General features: G+C 43.8%; 1 protein-coding gene across 1 annotated transcript in view; it reads right to left on the reverse strand.

Annotated features, from left to right (window-relative positions):
• RAD18 (RAD18 E3 ubiquitin protein ligase) overlaps window positions 1-2,626 on the reverse strand; it is a 431,063-nt gene extending 428,437 nt beyond the window's left edge. The window contains exon 1 of the mRNA XM_086948442.1: window positions 2,415-2,626. Coding sequence (XP_086804568.1) covers window positions 2,415-2,471 — 57 coding nt within the window. The 5' untranslated portion in view covers window positions 2,472-2,626. The remainder of the gene's footprint in view (window positions 1-2,414) is intronic.
• Window positions 2,627-25,079: the final 22,453 nt, after the last annotated feature.

Genomic DNA, 25,079 nt, shown 5'->3' on the forward strand with positions numbered 1-25,079 from the left:
GAGAGACGAGGATCTGGGTGTCATCCGCATAGGAGACTACCTCCATCCCGAAAGATCTAATAAGTCTGGCAAGGGGTCACATAGATGTTAAAAAGGGTAGGACTAAGCGCTGACCCTTGAGGGACCCCACATTGCACAGACAGGGATGGAGATAGAAACGGACCCAGCATCACCCTTTGCTCTCTATGATCGAGAAAAGAGGAAAGGAGTCCCAGGGCCGCCCCCCGGACCCCAATCTCCCTCAGTCGAGATGTTAATACCGAGGGGGATAGGGTATCGAAGGCAGCCGTGAGGTCTAGGAGGATCAGGAGGGAGGTCTGTCCCCCATCAACCCGTGTATCCTTGCCCAGTGTAAAGTTACCTGTGAGAAGGTGGCCTGAAGGGATGGTGTGATGCTGTAAAGGATTTGGGACCATTTCCTTTGGTATTGGTGTATTGTAAGCGGGAAAAGTGGCCAGAGGGAACTTCTACTTTGCCCGAGAGGAAGAGCATCTTAGAATAAGCTCTGCCTAAGTGGCTTTATGCTACTTGACCCGACCCATTTAGGGAGACTTCTTAGAAGGACTTCATATGCTGGCACCTTAATGAATCTTCCCTTGGGAAAAGCTAAGTAGGGATGTCACGTTAGTGTTAGGACAGAAAAAAACTTTCTTTTACGGACTTTCGATGAAGGTGAACCAGGACGTGTTCTTCCTTATCTTTTGTATCCTGATTCTCTAATTGATCATTTTGCACTGCCTGAACTTAATTCGCATATTTGGCTTTGTCTTAGTCCCAAAGTATCTTTACACCCTTATCTTGAGGTGCTTGTATGTCCAGCTATTTTTGGCCTTGTAATAAGCCTACTAAAACGTGATTGGGTGCCTGTGATTCTTAGAAGTCATAGTCAAATCGAACTGAAATGAATGATCTGCTAATGTTTTATCTCCCTCCTAGACTCTCCTGCAGAAAAAAAGTACCATTGCCTCGAGGTTCCAGATTGAATCTAGAACTTGGAACCCGGCTCCTTCAACCACAACCTGGGCTGCATAGCTCTCTAGATACCTGGATTGCTAATCATAATGAACCTATTTTTTTCTACAACTGAACACTCATAACTAATTTTCACCAATAAGAATACAGTCATTATTCCGCTTCTGTTTCAAAAAGTTCACTAGTCTAAATAAAGGTAGTCTGTAATTATATATTGTATGTAGGGGTAATGGAATGATGCAATTCTGCATTTGTGGCACTTTCTGCATAACTAAAGCCATATCACACTGGCCTCATAACACAACTGCTGCAGAATTTGAAGATGTAAAGAAAATATATATTTTTACTTCAAAAAGAGCAACCTACTAAAACTTACTAATACGCAGTAACAGACCCTTTGCAAAGGTTAATCTTTCGTTACTTGATTGCGGAGTTCAGGTGTTAAACTGGTGCTAAAAAAGTGAATAATTTGCCAAAACAGTATTAATGTGTATTAAAAAGATAAAATAGTGACACAAAACTACAACAGAATGTGCCACATAATGCTGCATAAATTGTTTTCTTTACCACATAATCCAATCAACAATACAACTGGGTACTCGTTGTCGCATTAATTCCAGCAGTCCAGACTACAAACAGCTTTTACTAACTGCCAGATTTTTCAGAATTGTACATATATGGCTGTGTCAAAGTAACAGACTGTTGTTAATGCTCTCATATTTTTTAAGTAGCATTTCACCTTACTGCAGTAAACGTTTTACACAAGAGTTACAGAGTACACTCAAAAGGGGTTAAAGAAAAAGGGGGTGGAAGGGTGATTTTTTTTTATTCACAAAAAATTTCCATTCCATTCTAATGAAGTGCTGGGGTGGGGGTAGGAGCTTACTGATGCAAAGAAGGAAATACAATCATATACCTCCAAATAACATCTTTGGGGGGGAGGGGGGTTACCTGGATTGCCATTTTGCGTGCAAAACTATTAGATTTACACGTTGCCATTAGTTAATGAATAGTAGGCCTTGAGAATACGCAAACGCTAGTGCACGGCAAAGAATTCTAAAAACACATATTGCTTTGTTTTCTAAAGTGTTTTGTTTCATGTTTTATAATCTAGGAAATTGGCTTTCAGAAGACATAATCGTTGTCGGCGGATGACTATAACAGTAAGGCATGTAAACTGGTATACAGATACACTGTTGCCAAATAAACTACATATTCCCTGTAGCAAATGAAGATATAGTTCGAGCACAGAAGGTCACATTGCAGCCACTGCAAGCAGTTATCTATCAATATCTCACATTTTAACCGTAGACGTTTAACAATACTTGTACTGGGCATGGCAAAGTTTTGAAAGCCCTCTCCCATGCAACTTTGTTTTATCCGCAAGCCCCGCCTTTATCATTAGCCCCTCCTCTGCCGGGTCAGACCCTCTCACTACTCACTTTCATCTGGGGGAGACTTTTGGGCCACTCCTCCTCCCCCGTGCGAGGACCCGACATGTCGGCGTGGGGCGGTCACCTCGGTTTCTTGGGGGGAGCAGCAATGCCTGGCGATGCACTGGCAAGGTGGGCAACGCCGGGTTCTCCTACCAAATTACGCGCGCACTGTGTCAGCAGCTGGAGGAACTCGTCACGTGTTGTGACGCACTTCCGCCGGAGGTTTCTGGGAGGAGTAGTTCTATGTGTTTCGGTTCGGGAGTCTGTGCTGTAAAAGTGTTTGTGCTTCAGGGAAGAGTTGCACCGGGGTTCTGGCGTTTGAATGAGGGGGCGGGATGGTTCCTACTTGGACCGTTCTCCTGCTACCTCTTTTTCTTCGCTATAATCACCTGTTGCACAGCAGTGACCTTTCAAAGTAGTTTCCCCTCACCCAACTCCTCTCCTTTAAGGATACCTTCGCATGTATAGCGAATCGCTGATTTCGCTCCTGCTTTTATTTCTTCCCGTGCCTGAATGTGTAATGTAAATACGGTGCTCATGTAAAGCGCTCCAATACCTTCGGGTCGAGTTCGCGCTATATAAAATATGCAACAAAAAAAAGTCGAGGGTGCACACGAGTTGAGGGTGTCTACCCACAATTTTTACCGGGTGGACGCCGTCTACCCTGCCAAGAAGTTGGGCCCCACAAAAATGTGCTGAACTCGCCCCAGTGTAATTTTTATACACTTTTAGCAGCACCTGCAGGTTGTCTGCTTTCATTCCTAGCAGAAATGTGCCGGTGTGAGGTGGCTTATCAGATTCAAGCTGGACCGATAACAAAGGCTGCCTCCTGATTTATTCTTAACACTGAGGTTATGAGGTCTTCAGGCCTTTTATTCCAGTATAGGGGCAGCAGGGAGCTATCTGAGCTTCATAACACAAGAAACTCGGAAGGAGGGTCCAAGGGATAGAGTTTAGAGACCTAGTGAGAAATGATTTCCCTAAAATTACATTCATAACGCAAAATACTTCTCGGGTCTGTGGCAGTCTGAAATCAGTATGGGAAAGGAAAGAATAAAGAGGTGAATGTAAGTCTCTAACAAACCCCAAAAGGGGAGCAATCCCTTTCAGGACGAATGCCCTTACCCACCATAGGTGGCATGCTTCATCATATGGGCTTCTCCTCCTAGTGGGAAAACCTAGTCCCACTGAGGGCTACAACTCCCTCGCTGTATGGTAGAAACTCTGGGATGTTTTTGTAAATTATCAGCGGTTGTTACGGATGCTAAAATCCCATATTAGAGCAGTAAGGTGTTGTGAGGGTGCAGCACAGTAAGTGAGTGCAAGTGAGTGCTCCTTGCTACCGACGGACTCCGCCTTACCCGGGACCCTTCGCCACCGCTACTACTCCGCCAGTGCTCCAGTGGTTGTTGCGAGGGGCGCGAGCACACGCACAACAGTTCCCTTCACGTCTCCGCCGCTGCACTCTGCCATCTGTGCGCGGCCACCGAGGTGGAGACCACAACCCCCAGCGCTCCCCGCGGCTGACGCCGCCCACTCTAGGATTTCGCGCCAGGCGGCGCATCAAAAGGAGGTCAGAGCTGCTGCAGAGCGGGTGCTCCTTGCTACTGACGGATTCCGCCTTACCTGGGACTCTTCGCCACCGCTACTACTCCGCCAGTGCTCCCGTGGTTGCTGCAAGGTTGCGAGGGGCGCAAGCACACGCACAACAGTTCCCTGCCGCTCTCCCCCACCGCCGCTGCACTCTGCCATTGCTGCGCTGCCGCCGAGGGGGGAGACCACTACCCCAAGCGCTCCCGGCGACTGACGCCGCCCACGCTAGGATTTCACGCTAGGCAGCGCATCAAAAGGAGGTCAGAGTTCCCGCGTCGCGGGACGCACGCGGGCGAAGCCGGGCTAAGCCCAGGCAAAGGGCGGGCCGTCTGTGGCCGTTCGAGGCTGAACGTGGCTGGGCTGGGCTTGACCCCTTGGTTTCATCACTATACCGGAATTCCATACAGCAATGAAGTAAGACTCACAAGCGCTACTAAAGGCTGTGTAATGGGACGATGAACTTTTTGTAGTGTTTTTAACATCATCTTTTAATTTTCATTCTACCGAGGCATTTTGGTATTCAGTTTACTTAGTCTTTCATTCATAACAGCTTTTTGTATATTTGAAATAACCTATATTTAGTTATTTATGCAATTATGTCGAAGCAAAAAGGTAACAAGACCCCTCTTGAGCTGGCTAGCCCTACGCTTGACAATTACCTGGTGAAAGTGATAGAGCGCGCAGGTCACCCGGGTCACTAGTTTACCAAATTTCCACTCACTGGGCCCTGGCGAGTATATGATAAGTGTTTTGCATGAACCGGGTGAAAACCTTTCCACGCTACTATGAGTAATTCGGGGGGTGACTCTCACACCACTTACCATTCATGTACCTGACTTACCACAGGCACATTACTCCTGATGAATCAGGAGCTAGCAGTGGACAGGCGACAAGTTTCCTACAAGGAGTAGAACTTTTACACACTTAGTACATTTATCCACTCTTTATACTGTATAATGACCACAGACACCTGATGGTTTTTTAAAAAGTTTATAAAAGAAATTTCAGAATGAATATGCCAGGATAATGAGGCAGATACAAATCAGTACATCAATGATTAGAATTAAAGCCACAATGTAACTATGGATTAGGGCAAGTACCATTTAGGGTATATGGGAACACTGCAGGGTATGAGCATTAGGGAACATGCTATGCAGCACAAATTTAAACTAAGGCAAGGGACGTGAGAAGGACCTAACAGGTGCACTTAAACTAGACTGTTACGCTATTCTTACTAAGTTCACTGCAAACATACTAAAGGGAAGGGAAAATGGAACACACTAACATAATATGACAGTTTAATAATATCCTACAGGTAGGGAGAGAAGTGGAACATCACTAATAATCAATTGCATAAAAAATCACTTTAAAGGTGATAGGGCAATATCACAGGCAAGAGTGCTTTATTTAGAAGAGGAAAGGTAAGAGTATAGTCAGACGGACACCCACATAAAATATTTACCTAGAACGGGAATGAAGACTAACCCTGGCCACGGGTCAGTTGGGACAAATTCGGGGACAGGACCCTCAAGGATTCAGGAATACCAGAAGGTGAGCAGGTACAGCTCACGGACAGTCAGGACAGGATACCCCTCAGGATTTGGGTCAGGACTGGGCTCACCAAAGGGCACGACCAACCCCTGCAGCTTCGGATGCAACGCCTGCGTTACCCCCTCTCTGCACAGAATCCGCCAGTAACCCCGATTGGGTTTTCGAATCTCCCAGAAAAGTGCTTCGCCAGCACTTAGGACTATTTCCACCCCTTGGAGTTTGTGGAAAGTATGGACAGAGTGCTCCGCAGCGCTCTGTATCAATCACCTATGGAGATCGTAGGGTCAGTGACAGGTCTGCTACTCGGACAAGTCGGACAATTTCTCTAAGCTACACTAAGCTAGTTATACTGTTTTGGAACCCCTAGACCACCCACAAATGTTGCAAGTGACAAAGTCCCAAATTATGATTGGTCAGGAGAGGTGGCTATGTCATTGTCACCACCTATAATTCAGTGTTTCCACAATGAATATTTAATTTTTCATACCCGCCCCTTGGGTTCACGTTCCCAGGCATAGGAATATGGAAAACAATGAGAGCGTACAGTATATAGAAACATTGTATCACAATTAAGGTAGATAGCAGCATCTTCTCCCATGACCTAGGTAGGTTCCCAGGCGCATCTTGCTTCGGGAGCCAGCTGGCTGAGTTCTGCTTCTGCGCAGTTGGGTTCTTCCCTCATCACGTGTGCGGGGAGTTTACAGGCTTCAAAATGGACTCAATCCCCCGACCCAGGCCCATGGATGGGTAATACATGAAAAGTAAACGAAAACAAATTAGTAACACAGAAAAAATGAATACACTGTATACCAGGTAATGCTTCACTGCACCCCTTACTTTATAACATCTACAGCATTAGAATTAGTGCGAAAAAGACAGATATGCAAAAGCAGCAGGAGCTGGCAGAGTGCATGGTTAAATACAAGCAGCCATTTTCAGCGACAATGCGCATGAGCAACAACATCCCTCCAAAATGCGAATGCGTCACATCACGTGGGTATGACTGACGCACGCGCAGACTGGATTTTCTGCGAAGCGGCCATTCAGTAGTGCAAGCTTGTTTATTTATGGAAAAACACATAGGCAAGCCTCCTAGGGACACCCGCGTGTTGGGGAAACGGCGAAATAAATGACGGACAGGTTGAATTAATATGATTACAAGTTAGGCGAGGTTCTTGAATATGAGCAAGTCGCTTTACGTGCGAATCCTTGCTCCATCAATCCCCTCTTTGATGATATTTACTATCATCACTATAAAGGAAACAGATGCCAACTTCATTCTTCCAATTCGTTCATTTCTATCTCAACAAATTTATTGTTGAGTTTTCTTTCAGCTTCTCTATGAGAGTGGTGATTCTTTGCTTTCTTATAAATCTGGTTTCTTAATTCTTCTAATTCTAGCTCATCAACATTTCTCTTCACTCCTCTCTTATTCACAGTGTACTTCTTTTTACATTTTTGACATTTACAGCAGATGAATATGATCAGTACAACCACACCTATTCCAGCTATTGGCATCAGTATTTTCCATGGAAGACTTTTACCTAAGTTAGAAAACCAACTACCTATAGAGGAGAGACCACCAGTCAGTCTCGTCCAGGCACTGTCAACCTCTAATGGTTTGAGTTCTTTTTCCAAATCAGTTATGTTCCTTACATATTTCTTAAGTTCGATACTTTTGTCAGGTATGTAGGTGCAACAATGTTGCGCCTTCAGCATCCTGCAGACTCCGCCCTCTTTTGCCAATAAGGTGTCAAGAGCAAGGCGATTCTGTAAAACCATTGATCTGATCGCAACCATTTCAGTATTGACCAGCAAGAATCCAGCAGCAGTGTCAGTTGATAACCGATCCACTACTGTAGACAATTTGCAGATTCTGTGAGTATTCAGAACTACCCCCATTCCAGGTATCAGTGCACTAAAAATATCACCTACAATTTCTCCTACACTTTCACGTTTTCTACGGGCTAAGCCATTAGTCTCTTCATTGCTTCCAGCAGCATTGTTCACATGGTATATTTTTGGGAAAACAATGCCAAAGTAGCAGCTTCCATACCAGTGATCCGGCAATTTGAAATAAACCTTGTTCCCACATATATAATAAATTACGGGAAACACAGGCTCTGACCCATTTTTGAAACCCCAACCTCCAATTACCTTGTAATTATGTTCACACTCGCTGGAACCGATGAATACATTGTTATAATAACTAGTCTTATCTCTATGGAGACAGAGTTTCCCTTTCCGTTCAAAATCCAGCAACAAAGCATGAGCAGCTTCGCCCTCTGAGGTGTTTTCCATCTTTTCTGCCCACCTAGGGGTTCTATCCTTTTCGTCAGTGGCCTTTTTCTGAAACTTTTCCCTCCTTCTCTCTGCCATTTTTATAAACATCTTTTCCTGCTCTTGAAAGGAACAGGTCAGATTAGCTTGTCTAGCTTCATTTAAGTCTATGTCACCTATAGTCAGGAAATATTCTCCCATGTAACGGGTCACCTCACTTTTAATATGTACAAGGTTTAGGTTTCCACGAACAGGAAGCTCTGAAAATATTATGTCAGTGTTTGAGTAATAGTACTGTAAAGTGCTTCTATAGAATAAGCTTGCTAATATACTACAGGAAATTCCGTAGGTCAGGGGTAAATGGTGATATGTCACGCCTTCAGCTACTGAAGTGGGTAGCTTCATGCAGACATAACAATCTTCTATTTCCATAGCTTCTACATAGTGCACTAAAAGGTTAGCAAAGACATTTAAATGTGTCCTGTTTCTCATTGTGTGATAATGTAGTCCACCCTCATCTGATGCTTCTACTTTAGGTTGTGAGTGTCTCAGGCTAACTGAATTGTCGCGTTTTTCTAAACTTTGTGGAGTTTCTTCAGGCTGTCCAACGTCTGTGTCTAGCGTCTCTGGTTCAGTAGGGGACAAGTTAGGGTCTTTACTTATCATAAAAGGTATAAAGACTGTTAGTCCTATCCATATCACTATCAACACAGCTACACTACATAGGCATATTTTACAGCAGGTTTTGCAACATCTAAATTTGGACCTTCCATTGACACTTGAATCAGACATTTTAGCTTACAGGTGGTTCTTTTTCCGACCCCTCTTTGTTTCTTTGCACCAGTTGCTCACTTAGGTGGGTTTCAAGGAGGGTCTTCGTCAGAACTCCGATCAGCTATGGACTCTTCGTCACTTTTGCCACTGTGGTTGGGCTCATCAATTTCTTCAAACACCAAGTAAGTCCATTCAGGGCTCCGATACAACCTGTTCTGTTTCTTTACTCTGTCGCTTTTTCTGTTAGACTTTCCTCGGGCTTCTTTCCTTTCACTTTCAGCCCTTTTTCGGTCTTTTAGTTTTTCTTCAACTGTTTTTATTCTTAGTCTCAGTCTTTTGATGTATCGGGGTTCACCCTTATTCTTGTGGCTTTCAGTGGTCGAGGAAACTTGACCTTCCTCGTGAACTCTCTTGACTTCACTTTGTTGTTGTTCTTTGGTCTTGTCAGTGTCTATTTCCCTTCCTATCCGGCTAGTCCCAGGTCTTTCATCTATTTCTTCTGCCTGGTTTCTAAGCTGGCCTTGTTCAGGTTGGGGTTGTTGATCTTTACTTTCAGGTGATCTGGATTCTGCTTCCTGAACACGTTCGTCTATATCTATCTTTTCCTGTTCATGCACTTCGATCCCTTGATTTTCTTCCGCATGAACTTCAACTTTAATCACTATCTGACCCTTTTCAGTCTCTGGAGTTTCAGGAGGAGTGTCGATGACTTGATCTGTCCCTACTTGGCCTATTTCCTGGTCAGGTTTGATGTGAGTCTCGATGACCTGACCTTCGTCCTCTAATTCTGTCTCACCTGCACTATCCCACTCACTATCTAGGTAGGAATATTTTCTGGTTCGTATTGGATCAAGAACCTGGTCGTCGGCAGGGAACCAATCAACGTCTTGACTTGTGCTCGGTAGTTCGATGTCAGCGAGATCCGGACCCTCTTCAGGAGTCTCCTCAGCTGGACTACCTTCAGCTTCAGTCGCGTTTTCTCCAGTTACCCGCTTCGTGTGGCTGGCATGGATCCACTTCGGTACACCAGCACACTTTACAGCAGTTGTGGTGACAAGGATCACTTGTCTTGGCTTTCCCCACTTTGGTCCAAGGCAACTCTTCCGGGTGTGTTTCTTTAACACCACCCAATCACCTGGTTTCAGTTTATGTGCTGGAGTCTTGGGCCAGTCGTCAGCTGTCTCTCCAATCTGGTGAGAGATAGAACGCACTTGGTCACCCAGCTGCTTGCAGTATTCTAGTACCAAATCATCAGAAATACTTAGCAGTTTGTGTCCAGGTACCCATGCCTGTCGCATCACTCTCCCCATTAGCACTTCATGGGGGCTCAGGCCTGTTTTTCGGTTCGGAATACTTCTCAAACTTATCAGCACAAGGGGCAAAGCTTCTATCCAGTTCATTTTGGTGGAATCACATATTTTCGCCAGTCTGGACTTGATAGTACCATTCACTTGTTCCACTATTCCAGAAGCCTCTGGATGATAGGCACAGTGCAGCCTTTGCTCCATCTTAAATGCTCTACAGAGTTCTTTTAGGACATCGTTGGCAAAGTGCCCACCTTGGTCTGTTTCAATAGTCTCTGGAATTCCATATCTAGGTATCAATTCCCTGAGTAATAGATTGGCTACAGTTATGGCATCATTTTTCTTTGCTGGGTAGGCCTCCACCCATCTAGAAAATAGGCAAACTATTACCAGGACGTATCTGTATCCCTTGCACATGGGCAACTGGATAAAGTCCGCCTGCATCCTGACAAAGGGACCTTCTGCCTTTCCAATTGTACTTTGTTCTACTACAGTCCTCTTTCCTGCGTTGAATTGCTGGCACACTAGGCACCTCTGGCAAAGTCTTTCCGCTTGGTTCCTGAATTTTGAATTATAGAATACCTTGTCAAACACACAACACATTGCATCCCTCCCCATATGTGTGGGTTCATGTATCATTCTGACCATTGGGTCCACCAGGCTGTCTGGCAGTACAGGCACACCAGTTTGGTTAACCACCACACCATCATTCCTGATTCTGCATTCGTTTGTCCTCCATCTGTCCTTTTCTTCCCTGTCTGTTGCTTGTTGTAAATCTCTCAATTCCTCCCATGTAGATACACTTTCAAACAACATCAGTTGGCAGCTGTTTCCACCACCCCATAATCCAATTTGGAGGGACATTTTGTGTCGGGCACAAAACTGGGCGATTTGGTCAGCGTATCGATTTCCGGCTGTCACATCATCATTTCCAGATCTGTGAGCCGCACACTTGACCACAGCCAATTCTTTGGGCAATTGAATTGCTTCCAGTAAGTTCTGTACCACCTTTCCATTTCTGATAGGGGTACCTGAGGAAGTCATGAATTCTCTTTGTAACCATAATTGGCCGAAGTCATGAACAACCCCATAACAGTACTGGCTGTCGGTATAAACAGTTATTCTTTTGTTTTTCCCCCGTTTACAAGCTCTTGTAAATGCGATTAGTTCTGCTACTTGTGCAGATTTTACTTCGCATAGGTAAGATGCTTCCAGGGTTGTCGCCAATGTGACTACAGCATAGGCAGCACTTAAACCCCCCTCTTTATGTCTCAAACATGAGCCATCCACAAACATCTTAATATCCTCATCAAGTAAGGCTATTTCTCTGATATCAGGACGTGGCTTAGTGCTGAATTCTGTCAAATCTATGCAGTTGTGCTCCATTTCACCCTCTGCTTCTACATCCAGAGGAATAGGCAACAGGGTTGCAGGGTTCAAGACATTGCACCGAGAAATAATTACATTCTCAGCACCTATTAGAATTCTCTCATACTTAGTCAGCCGACTAGGGGTGAGATACTGGGTCTTGGTTCGGGTCAATAAGATAACAACAGAATGTGGAGCATATACAGTGACAGGATGTCCCATGACAATATTTTCACTCTGTTCCAGACTGATGCAAGTAGCAGCTACTGCCTTCAGGCATCCGGGTAATCCAGCAGCCACTGGATCTAAAGTGGCCGAAAAATAGGCCACGGGACGCCTGACCAACCCGTGCTCCTGTGTCAGGACTGAGAGCGCACAATTGTCTCTTGTGTCACAGAACAGTTCGAAGTTCTTGGAATAATCAGGCATTCCTAATGCAGGAGCTGAACACAGACAATTTCGCAATTTTACCCAAGCAGACATGCTTTCATCGTCCCAACTGACTGGGTCTTCCACTCCTTTCTTGGTCATTTTTATCAAGGGTTTGGCTAGAGCTGCGAATCCTACAATCCATTGTCTGCAGTATCCTACAACTCCTAGGAACATTCTTACTTCTTTCTGGGTTCTGGGTAGGTCCATAGTCTGAATTATCTTGATCCTTTCTGTAGTGACTTTTCGGATCCCTTTCTCTATCTGGTGCCCCAGATATTTTACTGAGTTCCTACAGAACTGTAATTTGTCTGGTGATACCTTATGTCCTCCCTGTCCTAGGTGATTCAGCAAGGCAATGGTATCCGTGACACAGTCAGTTTGACTTTTAGACGCCACCAGAAGGTCGTCTATGTACTGTACCAGAACAGACTCTCTTGGCAGTACTAAAGATTCAAGGCACTTCTTTAGGATCTGGTTGAAAATCGATGGACTTTCAGTGTACCCTTGGGGGACACGATTCCAGACATAGACATGGCTGTCAAATTCAAAACTAAAAAGGAACTTGCTTTCTGGATGCAATGGGATGGAAAAGAATGCATGGCACAGGTCAATGACAGTGAACCATTCCGCGTTCCAAGGAATCTGATACAGTATCACTACGGGATTGGGCACAATGGGACAGCAAGGTACAACAATTTGGTTTACTTTGCGCAGGTCCTGCACTACCCGGTACCTACTGCTAGGCTTTTTAATTCCAATGATGGGCGAATTACAGGGACTGCTCATTACTTCCTGTATGATGTTCGCTTCTAGCAATCGTTTTACTTCTACTGCAACTCCAGCTTTTACTTCTGCACTCATTTTGTATTGTCTGGTTCTTGGGTAAACAGCATTTGTTTTTATTGCTATTTTAACAGGGTCTACATTTGCCATTAAGCCTACATCTCGTCCTGTGAAGTCCCATACTTCAGGTACCACTCTTAGCTGCAGTTCTTCAGGTAAGTCTTCAACGGACAAGGGTCTGATCTCGGTGTCAGGTCTTACTAACATCAATTTATACAGGCCATCTTCATCTGGGGTCTGAATTTCGACACCATTGGGTGTGCAAAAGATGGTACAGTTCATTTTGCACAACAAATCTCGTCCTAATAGGTTCACGGGACTGGAGTCACAGACCACAAATCTGTGCATTTCCTTGAAATTCCCTATGGAAATTTCCATAGGTTCAGTTACTGGAGTACTGATTATCTGATTGGAGGCACCCACTACTTGGATTGCTTCTCCCGAGAGGGGTAGGTTAGGAACATCCACTGTTCTCACAGTGGAACGGGTAGCACCAGTGTCCAACAGAAAGGTGACGTCTTTTCCCTCAACCTTTCCTTCAATGTATGGTCCAGTCTGGTCTACCGGTAAGGAGGCGCCAAGTACGCACTCCTTGTCCTCCCCCCTCAGGCCCCGTCAATCTTGATCATCACAGAGGAAGGAATCATTCAACAAATACTGCAGAATTGCTGCATTTCTCTCATTCTCTCCTTCCCATACCTCCGCCCTTTCATTCTGCTGACCCTGATTCTTATAATTCGGTCTAGGAGCGCGAGGCACTGGAGGCAGCTTTACCTGTTGCTGGTTCTTTCTTGTCCCCTCTTTCTGCACCTGTGGATTTAAACCATTTACAGGGGCATTACCAGCCTGCAGATATGGACACTCGTCTCTCCAATGCCCTATCTGACCGCACCCGTGGCAGGGGAACTTCTTCATAACCTCCTCCCGACTCATTTTACCCGGGGTTTCCCTCCTCCCCCAGCATTGGGATTCTGGGCATTATTAGTATTATTCAATTTACTTAACTGTTTTTCTTGCTGTTCAGCCAATTTCACTTGTGCCCACATAACCTTCTCCTTGAGGGCTTTCTTCTTGTTTTCTATCTCATCCTCACAGTACTTGGCATACTTGAGAACATCATCTATGGGCTTGCCTTGCCAACTGATCTTATTATCTCGAATCCACTGGGATATTTCCGGCCTTAATCCTAACACGAATCTGTAACTGAAATGGGGCATGTCCTTCATGTCCACATTATCAATTCCACTGTAGGTTTTGAACACCTGCAGTAACCTTTCATAAAAGGAGTGGACGGTTTCATCGCGCTCTTGGGTAGTTCTATCTATCCGGGTCCAATCAGTTTCTTTTGCGGGCACCTTTTTCTTTAGGTATTGTATGACTTGATCATACTTCCTCATTACCTCAGGCGAGGGAGCTCCGGTTTTGGAGTCTCTCTCATATTCATCACTGGGCCAATCAATTTCAATTTTGCATTCGGTCCACAAGTCTACAGGCACCACAATGTCGAAAAACCCATCCAGGTCTTTCAGAAGGCATTTCTGAACTTTTATGAAGCGTTCGACCTGTCGGTACCAGTCAACTGGTTTCTCCCGTAATTTTGGAAAGTCATTAGTAAATGACACAATGTCTTGTCGGGACCAAGGGACATGGACATATTTTCCCCCAGGGACCTCTCTCATGGGACACAAATTTTCTGCGGGACCTACTTCTTTGAGCACGTATTCTGAAGTTTGGGGTTTAGTTCCACTGTCTTCCTTTTTCTTTGCCCACCGGGTTTTCCATTTTTCTACATCCCCCCATTTCTGTAGAATTTTCAGTAATTCCTTTATTTGGGTTTGTTTCCCTGACACATTCATGTTCTCTAAATCCTTGTCGGAGAAATCTGCTCTGTAAGGTTTCTGAAGGACTTTGGAGCGACTAACATCAATTCCCATGTCAGCAGCAGTATCCATTAATTTCTCATGGAGCAACCTAGTATTTCGAGTAAGGTTTTTACTAATAAATAGTAACTCTTCTTCATTCAAGGAGTTTAACCGGTCCAATCCTATATTACCAGCCATTAGTTCTTCTATTTCGATCCTGAGCCTATAGATTTCTAAAGGTTTGGGTTGAGGTGTCTCTTTTGGGGTGTCCCTTTCTAATTCTTTGGTCCATCTATCCAATTCTTCTGGAGTAACTACAGTGGCACTCCTGACCCCTGAAGTGGTTCCAATCAGGACCTCTTTTGTCCTAGCCTGATGTCTTGCCCTAGGTACACTGGTTCCAGGTTCTCTGATAGGCAGATCCATTAAAGAAATTACTGACTCACATTCACTTTCTTGATCATCAACTATGAGCGGTTCTTTTCTTGGGGGAGGAATACTAGGAGTAGGTATAATTGGAGTTATGATTGGAGTTCTTGGACTAGCCAGTCTATCCCCATAAAGGGGTATGGCGGGACCAATAGTCACTGGAATAGTCAGTGAATCCGGACTGGGATTTATCTGAGCTATAGTCTGAATCAACTCCATTCGCTGTCTGTTCAGGGCTTCTTTTTCTCGCTCACGCAAAACCCTTCCTGAAGAATTGTCATGCAGCACTAGGGGTACCAAGGGAGGATAGATATTCGGGGCAGTCGGAAGGACCAAACTTGGTTGGTCTTCCCCAAAAGGGTGATAATTTGGAATCGCGGTACTAGGTCTGCAAAACCCATCACCATCATTGGCTTTACTTTCAGTGCTAGTTGCGTCAGTCTCACTGGCCCTTCGATACCTGGGATATTTTGCGAACGGGTTCGGTGGACTCATAGGCTCTGACTCTGCAACATAGGAAGGAGGGTTTTTCATTAACAAATCCTCCAGGTGTTCATCCTCTGAGTCCCCCATGGTCATTAAGTGACGGGTTTTCTCTGTACATTTCCCTTTCCCTTGTTCGAGTACCCCCATCATTGGAAACAACCCCTCAACCATCATATTCTGTCTCCACTGTTTCATTTTCTGCTCTTTGGTTTCTTTTTGGACCTTTGGATACCATTTACTTACTCCCTTGTCCATCCGGGGTCTATCTCTTTCCAGAGCCTCAATCTCCCATTCTTCTAGGGCTTCGTACTGGGTTAATCTGGGTCTGGGATGCAATTCGTTCATTCGGGTTCTCAAATTAAACAGGATTCTGCCATTAAAAGTACCATCAATAGGGAATGCTAGGACTCCGTCATCTGCAGTATACTTTACCCAGTTTTCTAACCATACACAGGTATGATACCCCTTTTCAAACATCATGAAGGAGGCAGGGGTATTTGGCGGGGGAATGATCACACCCTCCCTCGTTCTAATGGGCTTGTCCGTTTTAAAAAAGTTCTTTATTTTATCGGCAAATGACATTTTTCTCTTTACTCCGTACATTATGCGCGGTCTACCTCGTAGAATCTGATCCTTATGACAGCCTAAGTACTGTGGATTAGGTATAAACTCTGGATACCACATACACCTTTCCAGACTAGCTTCTAACTCGGCTTGATTAATTTTGTTTACCTTTGTGCTTCCAATGCTAGCGCGACTTTTATCTCGCAGTAACCAATCAACACCGTGACTACAAAAATCCTTGTCCAATGGGTGCGCGGCCTTTCGCGAGACGAGGTCTCACGCTCCGGCACTCACCCCTCCCTTATAATTTCAGCTTCACTACACACCCGCTGCCTCAACTAATACCAGCGCGGCACGGAGTGACGTCAGAGCAGTCTTCCGACTGACTCCCTCCTTCACAAGGTAACGGAAACTTTGAATTTTTCCTAAAGTGCGAGTGCAAATTTTAGTTAACAACACGCAACGTTCGCCACTGTGTCTGAGTGTTCTAAATAGAAAGAAAAACTTTCTCTCACTACAAGTAAACCACTTCTGTCTACTTTTCATTCACTCCGGATAGACTTCTCTGTCTAACCTCCCACACAGGCAATATAGAACCTGCTACTCCTCTGACTCATCCACTTCTTTCCGGGATATAAACTAAGTCAGGCTTTCACCAGCGGACTACCTTGCTTACCAATCAAGCCTTGGAGACCCTATTACTCCTTCCGCATGTGACCCTTACTAGGTGATATCACAATGGAAGTTTTATACAAAAGGACTCGTAGCTATCATTTATTCAGATACAAAAGATCCTAATTAGTGCTTCCGGTCCTACCTAACCATGCACTAATAACTCATGACAAGTGACCTCATCAGCTAACCGGATTCTGCTCACCGTTAGCTATAGACTTCCCCGGGGATTCGGACTACACTGAACGCTCACAAACAATTTTGTTAATATCACATATAATACTTATAGCAGCAATGCAAAAATCATTTACATATATATAAAAAAATCCTTTAAAACATTTGCGCAATATTTGAAGTAATGCAATCAATAGAGCAGCAGCACATTTATTTTCACGGTTTGTTTATTACTATCTTGTCTACCTATCTTAACTAGTCCTAACCATAACTCTGCTACCAGAAAATTACTGATAGAGCGCGCAGGTCACCCGGGTCACTAGTTTACCAAATTTCCACCTACTGGGCCCTGGCGTGTATATGATGACAGTGTTTTGCATGAACCGGGTGAAAACCTTTCCACGCTACTATGAGTAATTCGGGGGGTGACTCTCACACCACTTACCATTCATGTACCTGACTTACCACAGGCACATTACTCCTGATGAATCAGGAGCTAGCAGTGGACAGGCGACAAGTTTCCTACAAGGAGTAGAACTTTTACACACTTAGTACATTTATCCACTCTTTATACTGTATAATGACCACAGACACCTGATGGGTTTTTTAAAAGTTTATAAAAGAAATTTCAGAATGAATATGCCAGGATAATGAGGCAGATACAAATCAGTACATCAATGATTAGAATTAAAGCCACAATGTAACTATGGATTAGGGCAAGTACCATTTAGGGTATATGGGAACACTACAGGGTATGAGCATTAGGGAACATGCTATGCAGCACGAATTTAAACTAAGGCAAGGGACGTGAGAAGGACCTAACAGGTGCACTTAAACTAGACTGTTACGCTTATCTCACTAAGTTCACTGCAAACATACTAAAGGGAAGGGAAAATGGAACACACTAACATAATATGACAGTTTAATAATATCCTACAGGTAGGGAGAGAAGTGGAACATCACTAATAATCAATTGCATAAAAAATCACTTTAAAGGTGATAGGGCAATATCACAGGCAAGAGTGCTTTATTTAGAAGAGGAAAGGTAAGAGTATAGTCAGACGGACACCCACATAAAATATTTACCTAGAACGGGAATGAAGACTAACCCTGTCCACGGGTCAGTTGGGACAAATTCGGGGACAGGACCCTCAAGGATTCAGGAATACCAGAAGGTGAGCATGTACAGCTCACGGACAGTCAGGACAGGATACCCCTCAGGATTTGGGTCAGGACTGGGCTCACCAAAGGGCACGACCAACCCCTGCAGCTTCGGATGCAACGCCTGCGTTATCCCCTCTCTGCACAGAATCTGCCAGGAACCCCCATTTGGGTTTTCGAATCTCCCAGAAAAGTGCTTCGCCAGCACTTAGGACTATTTCCACCCCTTGGAGTTTGTGGAAAGTATGGACAGAGTGCTCCGCAGCGCTCAGTATCAATCACCTATGGAGATCGTAGGGTCAGTGACAGGTCTGCTACTCGGACAAGTCGGACAATTTCTCTAAGCTACACTAAGCTAGTTATACTGTTTTGGGACCCCTAGACCACCCACAAATGTTGCAAATGACAAAGTCCCAAATTATGATTGGTCAGGAGAGGTGGCTATGTCATTGTCACCACCTATAATTCAGTGTTCCCACAATGAATATTTAATTTTTCATACCTGCCCCTTGGGTTCACGTTCCCAGGCATAGGAATATGGAAAACAATGAGAGCGTACAGTATATAGAAACATTGTATCACAATTAAGGTCGATAGCAGCATCTTCTCCCATGACCTAGGTAGGTTCCCAGGCGCATCTTGCTTCGGGAGCCAGCTGGCTGAGTTCTGCTTCTGCGCAGTTGGGTTCTTCCCTCATCACGTGTGCGGGGAGTTTACAGGCTTCAAAATGGACTCAATCCCCCGACCCAGGCCCATGGATGCGTAATACATGAAAAGTAAACGAAAACAAATTAGTAACACAGAAAAAATGAATACACTGTATACCAGGTAATGCTTCACTGCACCCCTTACTTTATAACATCTACAGCATTAGAATTAGTGCGAAAAAGACAGATATGCAAAAGCAGCAGGAGCTGGCAGAGTGCATGGTTAAATACAAGCAGCCATTTTCAGCGACAATGCGCATGAGCAACAACATCCCTCCAAAATGCGAATGCGTCACATCACGTGGGTATGACTGACGCATGCGCAGACTGGATTTTCTGCGAAGCGGCCATTCAGTAGTGCGAGCTTGTTTATTTATGGAAAAACACATAGGCAAGCCTCCTAGGGACACCCGCGTGTTGGGGAAACGGCGAAATAAATGACGGACAGGTTGAATTAATATGATTACAAGTTAGGCGAGGTTCTTGAATAAGAGCAAGTCGCTTTACGTGCGAATCCTTGCTCCATCAAAAGCAGTGAATAAAATAAAGAATGAAATAGAAAAAACAGAACCGCGACTTTTATTGGGCCTAGGCAGCTTACCAACAATGCCCTTAACACCTTTTAGCAGCTCCCTCTGTAGTAAGTAGTGAATCAAGCAATTTAGTTAGTACACCTCCAGAGGTTTTAGCCCAAATACCAATAACACCTACTATACTAGTTGAAATATTTAATACTTCTACAGAGAGGTCTCCGGCCCCTAAAACAAGACGGGGCTGTAGAAAAGCTCAAAATAAACGAGGCAGAAATAATAATAAAAAGGTAGCTAAAACATCGCCAAAAGACATATTAGGTGGAGAAGAGTCAACGGATAACCCCAATACAGTAAAATTAAATGCTGGTCAGTTTGACCAGTTACTTAACATCATGGGTGCTAAGTTAGATAGCTTAATTAAACCTTTGACCGAAAAGCTAGATTCCCTCTCTAGAGAGGTTTGTAGGTTGGTGACCAATTATCTGCCCATATTGAATTGGTTAAAGGACCTATTGAAGTAGTGGAAGGACATAGGGTCAGTAACGTTGTCCCAGGTATATCTAATCCAGCGGCCGAACGTAGCGGGGAGATAGGCAAGATAGGAATAGGCAAGCCTAATCCCCAACCGACTGGAGGTAAGAAGAACCCGGTAGTAGCAGAACTTGAGAGGGGCCAGACATCTATTGAAGTTAAGCGAAACCACACTATCAATCTACCCCCTGATTGTGCCCCATATGTGGTTGTCTTAACAAACGTGCCCCTCTTGAACAGTATATGATCCAGAACCAACAGGAATCGCACGATTCTCTTAAAAATAAAACAGTGTTCTGGCTCCATAAACAATGTGGGTTCCCTATGAATTATTCTAACCAGAATCTTACCACCAGAAGGGTTAATTGGATTGGTAATTCCCGAAAGAGTAACGAAGGCGACTGCATCATTGTTAATTTTAAATATCCTCAACATGCTGCAACTACCTTGTTAAGAGCGGCCTCGCTACCATATTCTGATAAAGGTATTAGTTTACACCCACTTGGTTTCAGTTATTGCCACATTATTAAGGAACCCATTGATATAGACAAAAGAGGTCTTTCTGCCCCTAGCAAACATACTAACGTATGTCCTGTGTTTGAGGTACCTGTGTTAAACCGTTATCTAGCCCTAAGTACCTTAGATGCTAACGATTGACTCAATCAAGATTGTTATACCAGCCTTGAGGTGATCCCAGCTTGTCGGGCCGATGAAGAAAGGGAACTACCTGTAGATCCTGGACAATTATTTACTGTCAATCCAAGTACGGAAGTACACGTAAGGGATAGGCAAGATAGTGATCAAAATGCAGGGGTTGTACAACAAGAAGTTCAAATCTCAGACAGGACTGGGATTCGTGGTAAAAATGGAATATCTATTGTTAGCTGGAATATTGCCGGGTTGAACTCTAAGGGCGATATTTTGGGCTGGACAAATTTCAATTCACATGACCTAGTTTGTTTCCAAGAAACATGGTGTACGGATTTTGTCAACTATGAGGGCTATGTTTCATATAATTTATTAGCACAGGGTTCTGTGTCAGGAAGAGCCAAAGGTAGCCTTTTGATTTTAGTCTCTATTAATCAGTCTCTTATTGTAGAGAGGTATCTGAGTGTGGGAGCTCATGTACAGATCCTCTGGCTGCATGAGAAACACGGCCGCAATGTACTTCTTCTAAATTTTTATAACAATATTTTTTATAATACCCGTAAGCAAGTTGTAAAGGATTGGGCCGTTGGTATGGATAATTTGATTGCAGAATCAAAAGTTTCTTTTGATTTTATTTGGGTGGGTGATTTTTACATCCCGATCTGTGAAATGTCTGCTCAAAAGGTCTGTGGGGTCAAAAATAATGATGGTCTGGATGATCTGCATTTTCGCCATAATAGCTATGGAAAAATACTTAACAAATTCATGGGTGATCATGATCTGGACATTTTAAATTACTCAAAAGATGAAAATGGTCAGACTGTCCCAACGTTTAAGAGTCGGAACACCAGTTCTATTATCGACCATGTAATTGTGTCTTCTAATATTGTCCCCTACCGTCTGGCCCCAAGGATAGAAGTTTCCTCTCTGAGTGATCATAACTGTATTATCCTAGTAACTACAATCTGGGGAGGCAGGATTGTCCATCCGGGGAGAATAGTAATGAATATTGAACCACATAGGCCCAATGGTGTAAGATTGCGATGGAAAGGGGAAACATCTGAGGAACTGCTAAGTTCCATTGTCTAAGGGTGTTCAGCAGAAATGAACCTCATCTTAAATAATAATAATGATCCAGATCGGGTTTTAGATATTTTTAATGGCATTAACAAACGCATAGATGCTATGTTCACTAGGCCAGATAAAATGCAATCCAAACATAGACTGGGCTGGTTTGATCATACCTGTACCACACTCCTGACTGAATTAAAACATGCACTGACGTTAAGGCCCAGGGATAAAAAATCGATTATTAAGTTGAGATTAGATTATAAAACCGCCTTAAAGCATAGGAAAGGAGAGCTGCAACAGCAGGCCTGGGAAACTTTAACTCAAGCCGCGGAACTGTCTGATTGTGCCCTTTTTTGGGCTACGGTCAACTCTTCCTTCCTTAAGGAGGAATTTATCCCTGAGCTTACCTCTAATATCTCTAGCGAGGGGTGGATATCTCATTTTTCCATGATTTTTAAACCTGACTATTGCTATGAAACCAACCGTAGTCACTGGCCATTGTGCCTTTGGATATTACTGTATCCGAGGTTGAATTAGGCATTTGTGCCAGCAAAGGGGGGAAGGCCCAGAGGCCGGATGGGGTCCCTATTGACGTCTATAAAGCCGCTCCGGCGATGTGGAGCCCCATTTTAACTATTGTTTTTAATGTAGCTGTATGTAACGAGGCCCCCATGACTTGGGGGGAGTCTATTATAATCCCAATACATAAGAAGTGCGATAGGTCAGATGCAAAAAACTACCGCCCTATCTCTCTTCTAGACTCCTCAGTTAAGATCATGAGTAGAGTATTGTTGGTCAGGCTAGAAGAATGGGTGGGGACCAATGGGATTTTGGCCAACACCCAGTATGGCTTCCGGAAAGGCCGGGGCACACTCGATCAATGTATAAATTTAGATCTACTGATCGGGAAGTATACCCAGGCCAAACAAGGTTCACTTTATCTCTGCTTTGCAGGTCTAAGCAGTGCTTTTGATTTGGTGGACCATTCCATCCTATGGCCAACCCTGTTACAGCTTGGGGCACGGAGGGCATCATTTTCTTTTTGGCCAGGCTTTACGAAAAACTACAAACAAGCATGCGCTATGGCGTCAAAGGAGAGTGTACCCCTAAATTTAGTGTAAAAAGAGGCATCAGACAAGGCTGTGTCCTTGCCCCCTTGCTTTTTACTTTGTTTATTAATGAAATTGATGTAGTTTTAAAAACTATTAACGCTGATGCCCCCCAGGTTTACGGGGTTGAAGTGCCGGTGTTGCTATACGCGGACGATGCCGTGCTATTATCAAGAACCCCTATTTGTCTACATACATTTGATTGACAGATTTTCTGTTTTTATTAAGGACAGGAAATTGGTTATCAATAAAGGGAAAACTCATACCATGACCTGCGGGGTTAAAAGAAAGTTGTCTAATGCATTTTTTATAGACGGCCATAAAGTGATTAGCCAGAGCTTTCTTGGTTCATTATAGAACTTACAAAATAAGAACGTATGCATTGAGGATTGGGGGGAGACTTCATCACAAGGGCAGGTTGGTAAAATCTTGGCCCAGTCATTTGTTTTTGGAAAAACAACTAAACAGTGGAAAATGTCCAACCTGAACCGTGTTAGTAGGAATCTTTCATAACTGCTCAGATTGAAAGTTAAATAGGGTTGTATAGTCAAGGTCGTTTGGACTGTTAACATATGTTGGACTGATATTTTACTGGCCTCATTAATCAACCGCAGCTGTTCTAAGTGCGTCAAACATGGTTTTTTAAACACTTTTCTAGAAAATTCTGAGATTAATATGGGTGAATGATAATATTTTGCCATGTCCAGATCATGCAAAAAGTTTTTGATATAGGCAATCCACCCAATCTTGTGATCATTTTCAAGAAAAAGACAGTCCTGTATAAACCCTTGGCAGAAAATAGTTTTGGTAGACGACCAAATGCGATGCCATAATAGAAGTGGTTTGATTTTAATTATGTCCATCAAATATGGCAAACCAAGTTCCATATGGCACGAATAGGTTGAAGTACCTTGTGGTACAGTGAGGAGAAACCTTAAGAAGCTATTTCCAACCTTTTGTAAGACGTCCACCTTTCCGTAGCCCCCCACTCCTGCCCCGTAGGTCGCAATACTTATGCATTTTGCCTGATATATATGGATATGTTCAGTGGGGGGCCTTTTCCCTAATCTACGTGTAAAATTGACTAGCGCAACTGTTGCCCTCATAAAGAGCAATTTTCTAGTCTCAATTGCCTGCCTCCAGGAGCGTTTATTATCTATTAAAATTCCTAGGTAAGGGTACATGTTTGTGCTCTCAAGTTTTATATTATCAATAAAAATAGCCCTGGTTTTCTTAGTTCTGGAACCTTCAAACATAACAAAAGTTTTTTGATGTTAATTTTCAGGTCCAAATTGGCCATAAAAGTGTGGTATCTCGCTAGAGCACGTTGTAGTTCTAGGGGGGTACGAGCTAAAATCACGGCGTCATCAGCATATAGTAAGGCTGGTATTGGGCGTTTATTGATAAGTGGTCGGTCCTGGCACCCTTTTACCATGTCCTGTTCTAATCCATTGGTATAAAGTGTGAAAAGAAAGGGTGCCAGGACACAGCCCTGTCTAACCCCCTCTCTACCCTGAATGGCGCCGTTAATTCCCCCCCAACACCATACCTCACTCTTGTTGTAGCATCAGAATATAGTTCATGCAAAAAGTTTACAAGAGCTGGCTCTACCCCCATAGCCAATAAAATGGACCATAGTTTAGAGTGACTTACACAATCAAAAGCTGCTGATAAGTCAACGTACGCCATATACAAAGCCCCACCCTTAGCATTTGTGTATTTACCCATCAAGAGGGTCAAGTTAAGAGCTTGCTCTATGGTGCAAAGTCCTTCTCGAAACCTAAATTGAAGATCTGATAATATCTTGTTATCGTCCGCCCAGTGTTGGTGTCGCTCGAGGATGACACGTCCTGCCACTTTCCCCAGGGACTCCAACAAGGATATTGGACGATAACAAGAGGGGGATTGGCGGTCCCCCTTATTAAAAATCGGGACCAGAATAGATACTGACCATGAATCTACCAACCCTACGGCACATGATGCTTCTAGAACTCTGGTCAGAATTGGGGTCCACAGTTCCAAGTTATATTTAAAAAAATCAACTGGGACCCCGTCGGGGCCTGGGGCCTGGGGCCTTTCCACTTTTACTAGTCAACAGGGCAAGCTCTACTTCACCATGCGTGATATCAAGGAGTATAGGAAACAAATTTACTTTTGTTTCTAAATTTGTTCTTTCCGTGTCACTATCTACTTCTTGTCCCTTGAGGGGCAGGCCAAATATCCGGGAAAAGTGTTCGACCCATCTTTGTTCATCTATCTCTACTTCGATTTTGGGATTGTCTCTAGATTCTGAGAGAAATGGGGATTTAATGGTTGCCCAAAAGGCAGTGTTATCCTTTATGATACAACTTTTATGTATTTGTTCCCATAGTTCTTTTTTCAGTTCAGTTTTCCTAGATTTTGTAGCCTGATTATACTCCCTTCTAAGATTGGCAATTTCCTGTTTGTCCCTTACTGTTTTATGAAGGGCTAGTTTTAATTTGGAGTATGCTTTAGTACATCTGTTATTGAACCATCCTTTCGTTTTGGGCTTTCTATCTTTTAATTTAATAAAGAGGGTTTCTTTTATTATTTTTGTT

This window comes from Lissotriton vulgaris, unplaced genomic scaffold, assembly GCF_964263255.1.
Source record: "Lissotriton vulgaris unplaced genomic scaffold, aLisVul1.2 SCAFFOLD_1581, whole genome shotgun sequence".
NCBI lineage: Eukaryota > Metazoa > Chordata > Amphibia > Caudata > Salamandridae > Lissotriton > Lissotriton vulgaris.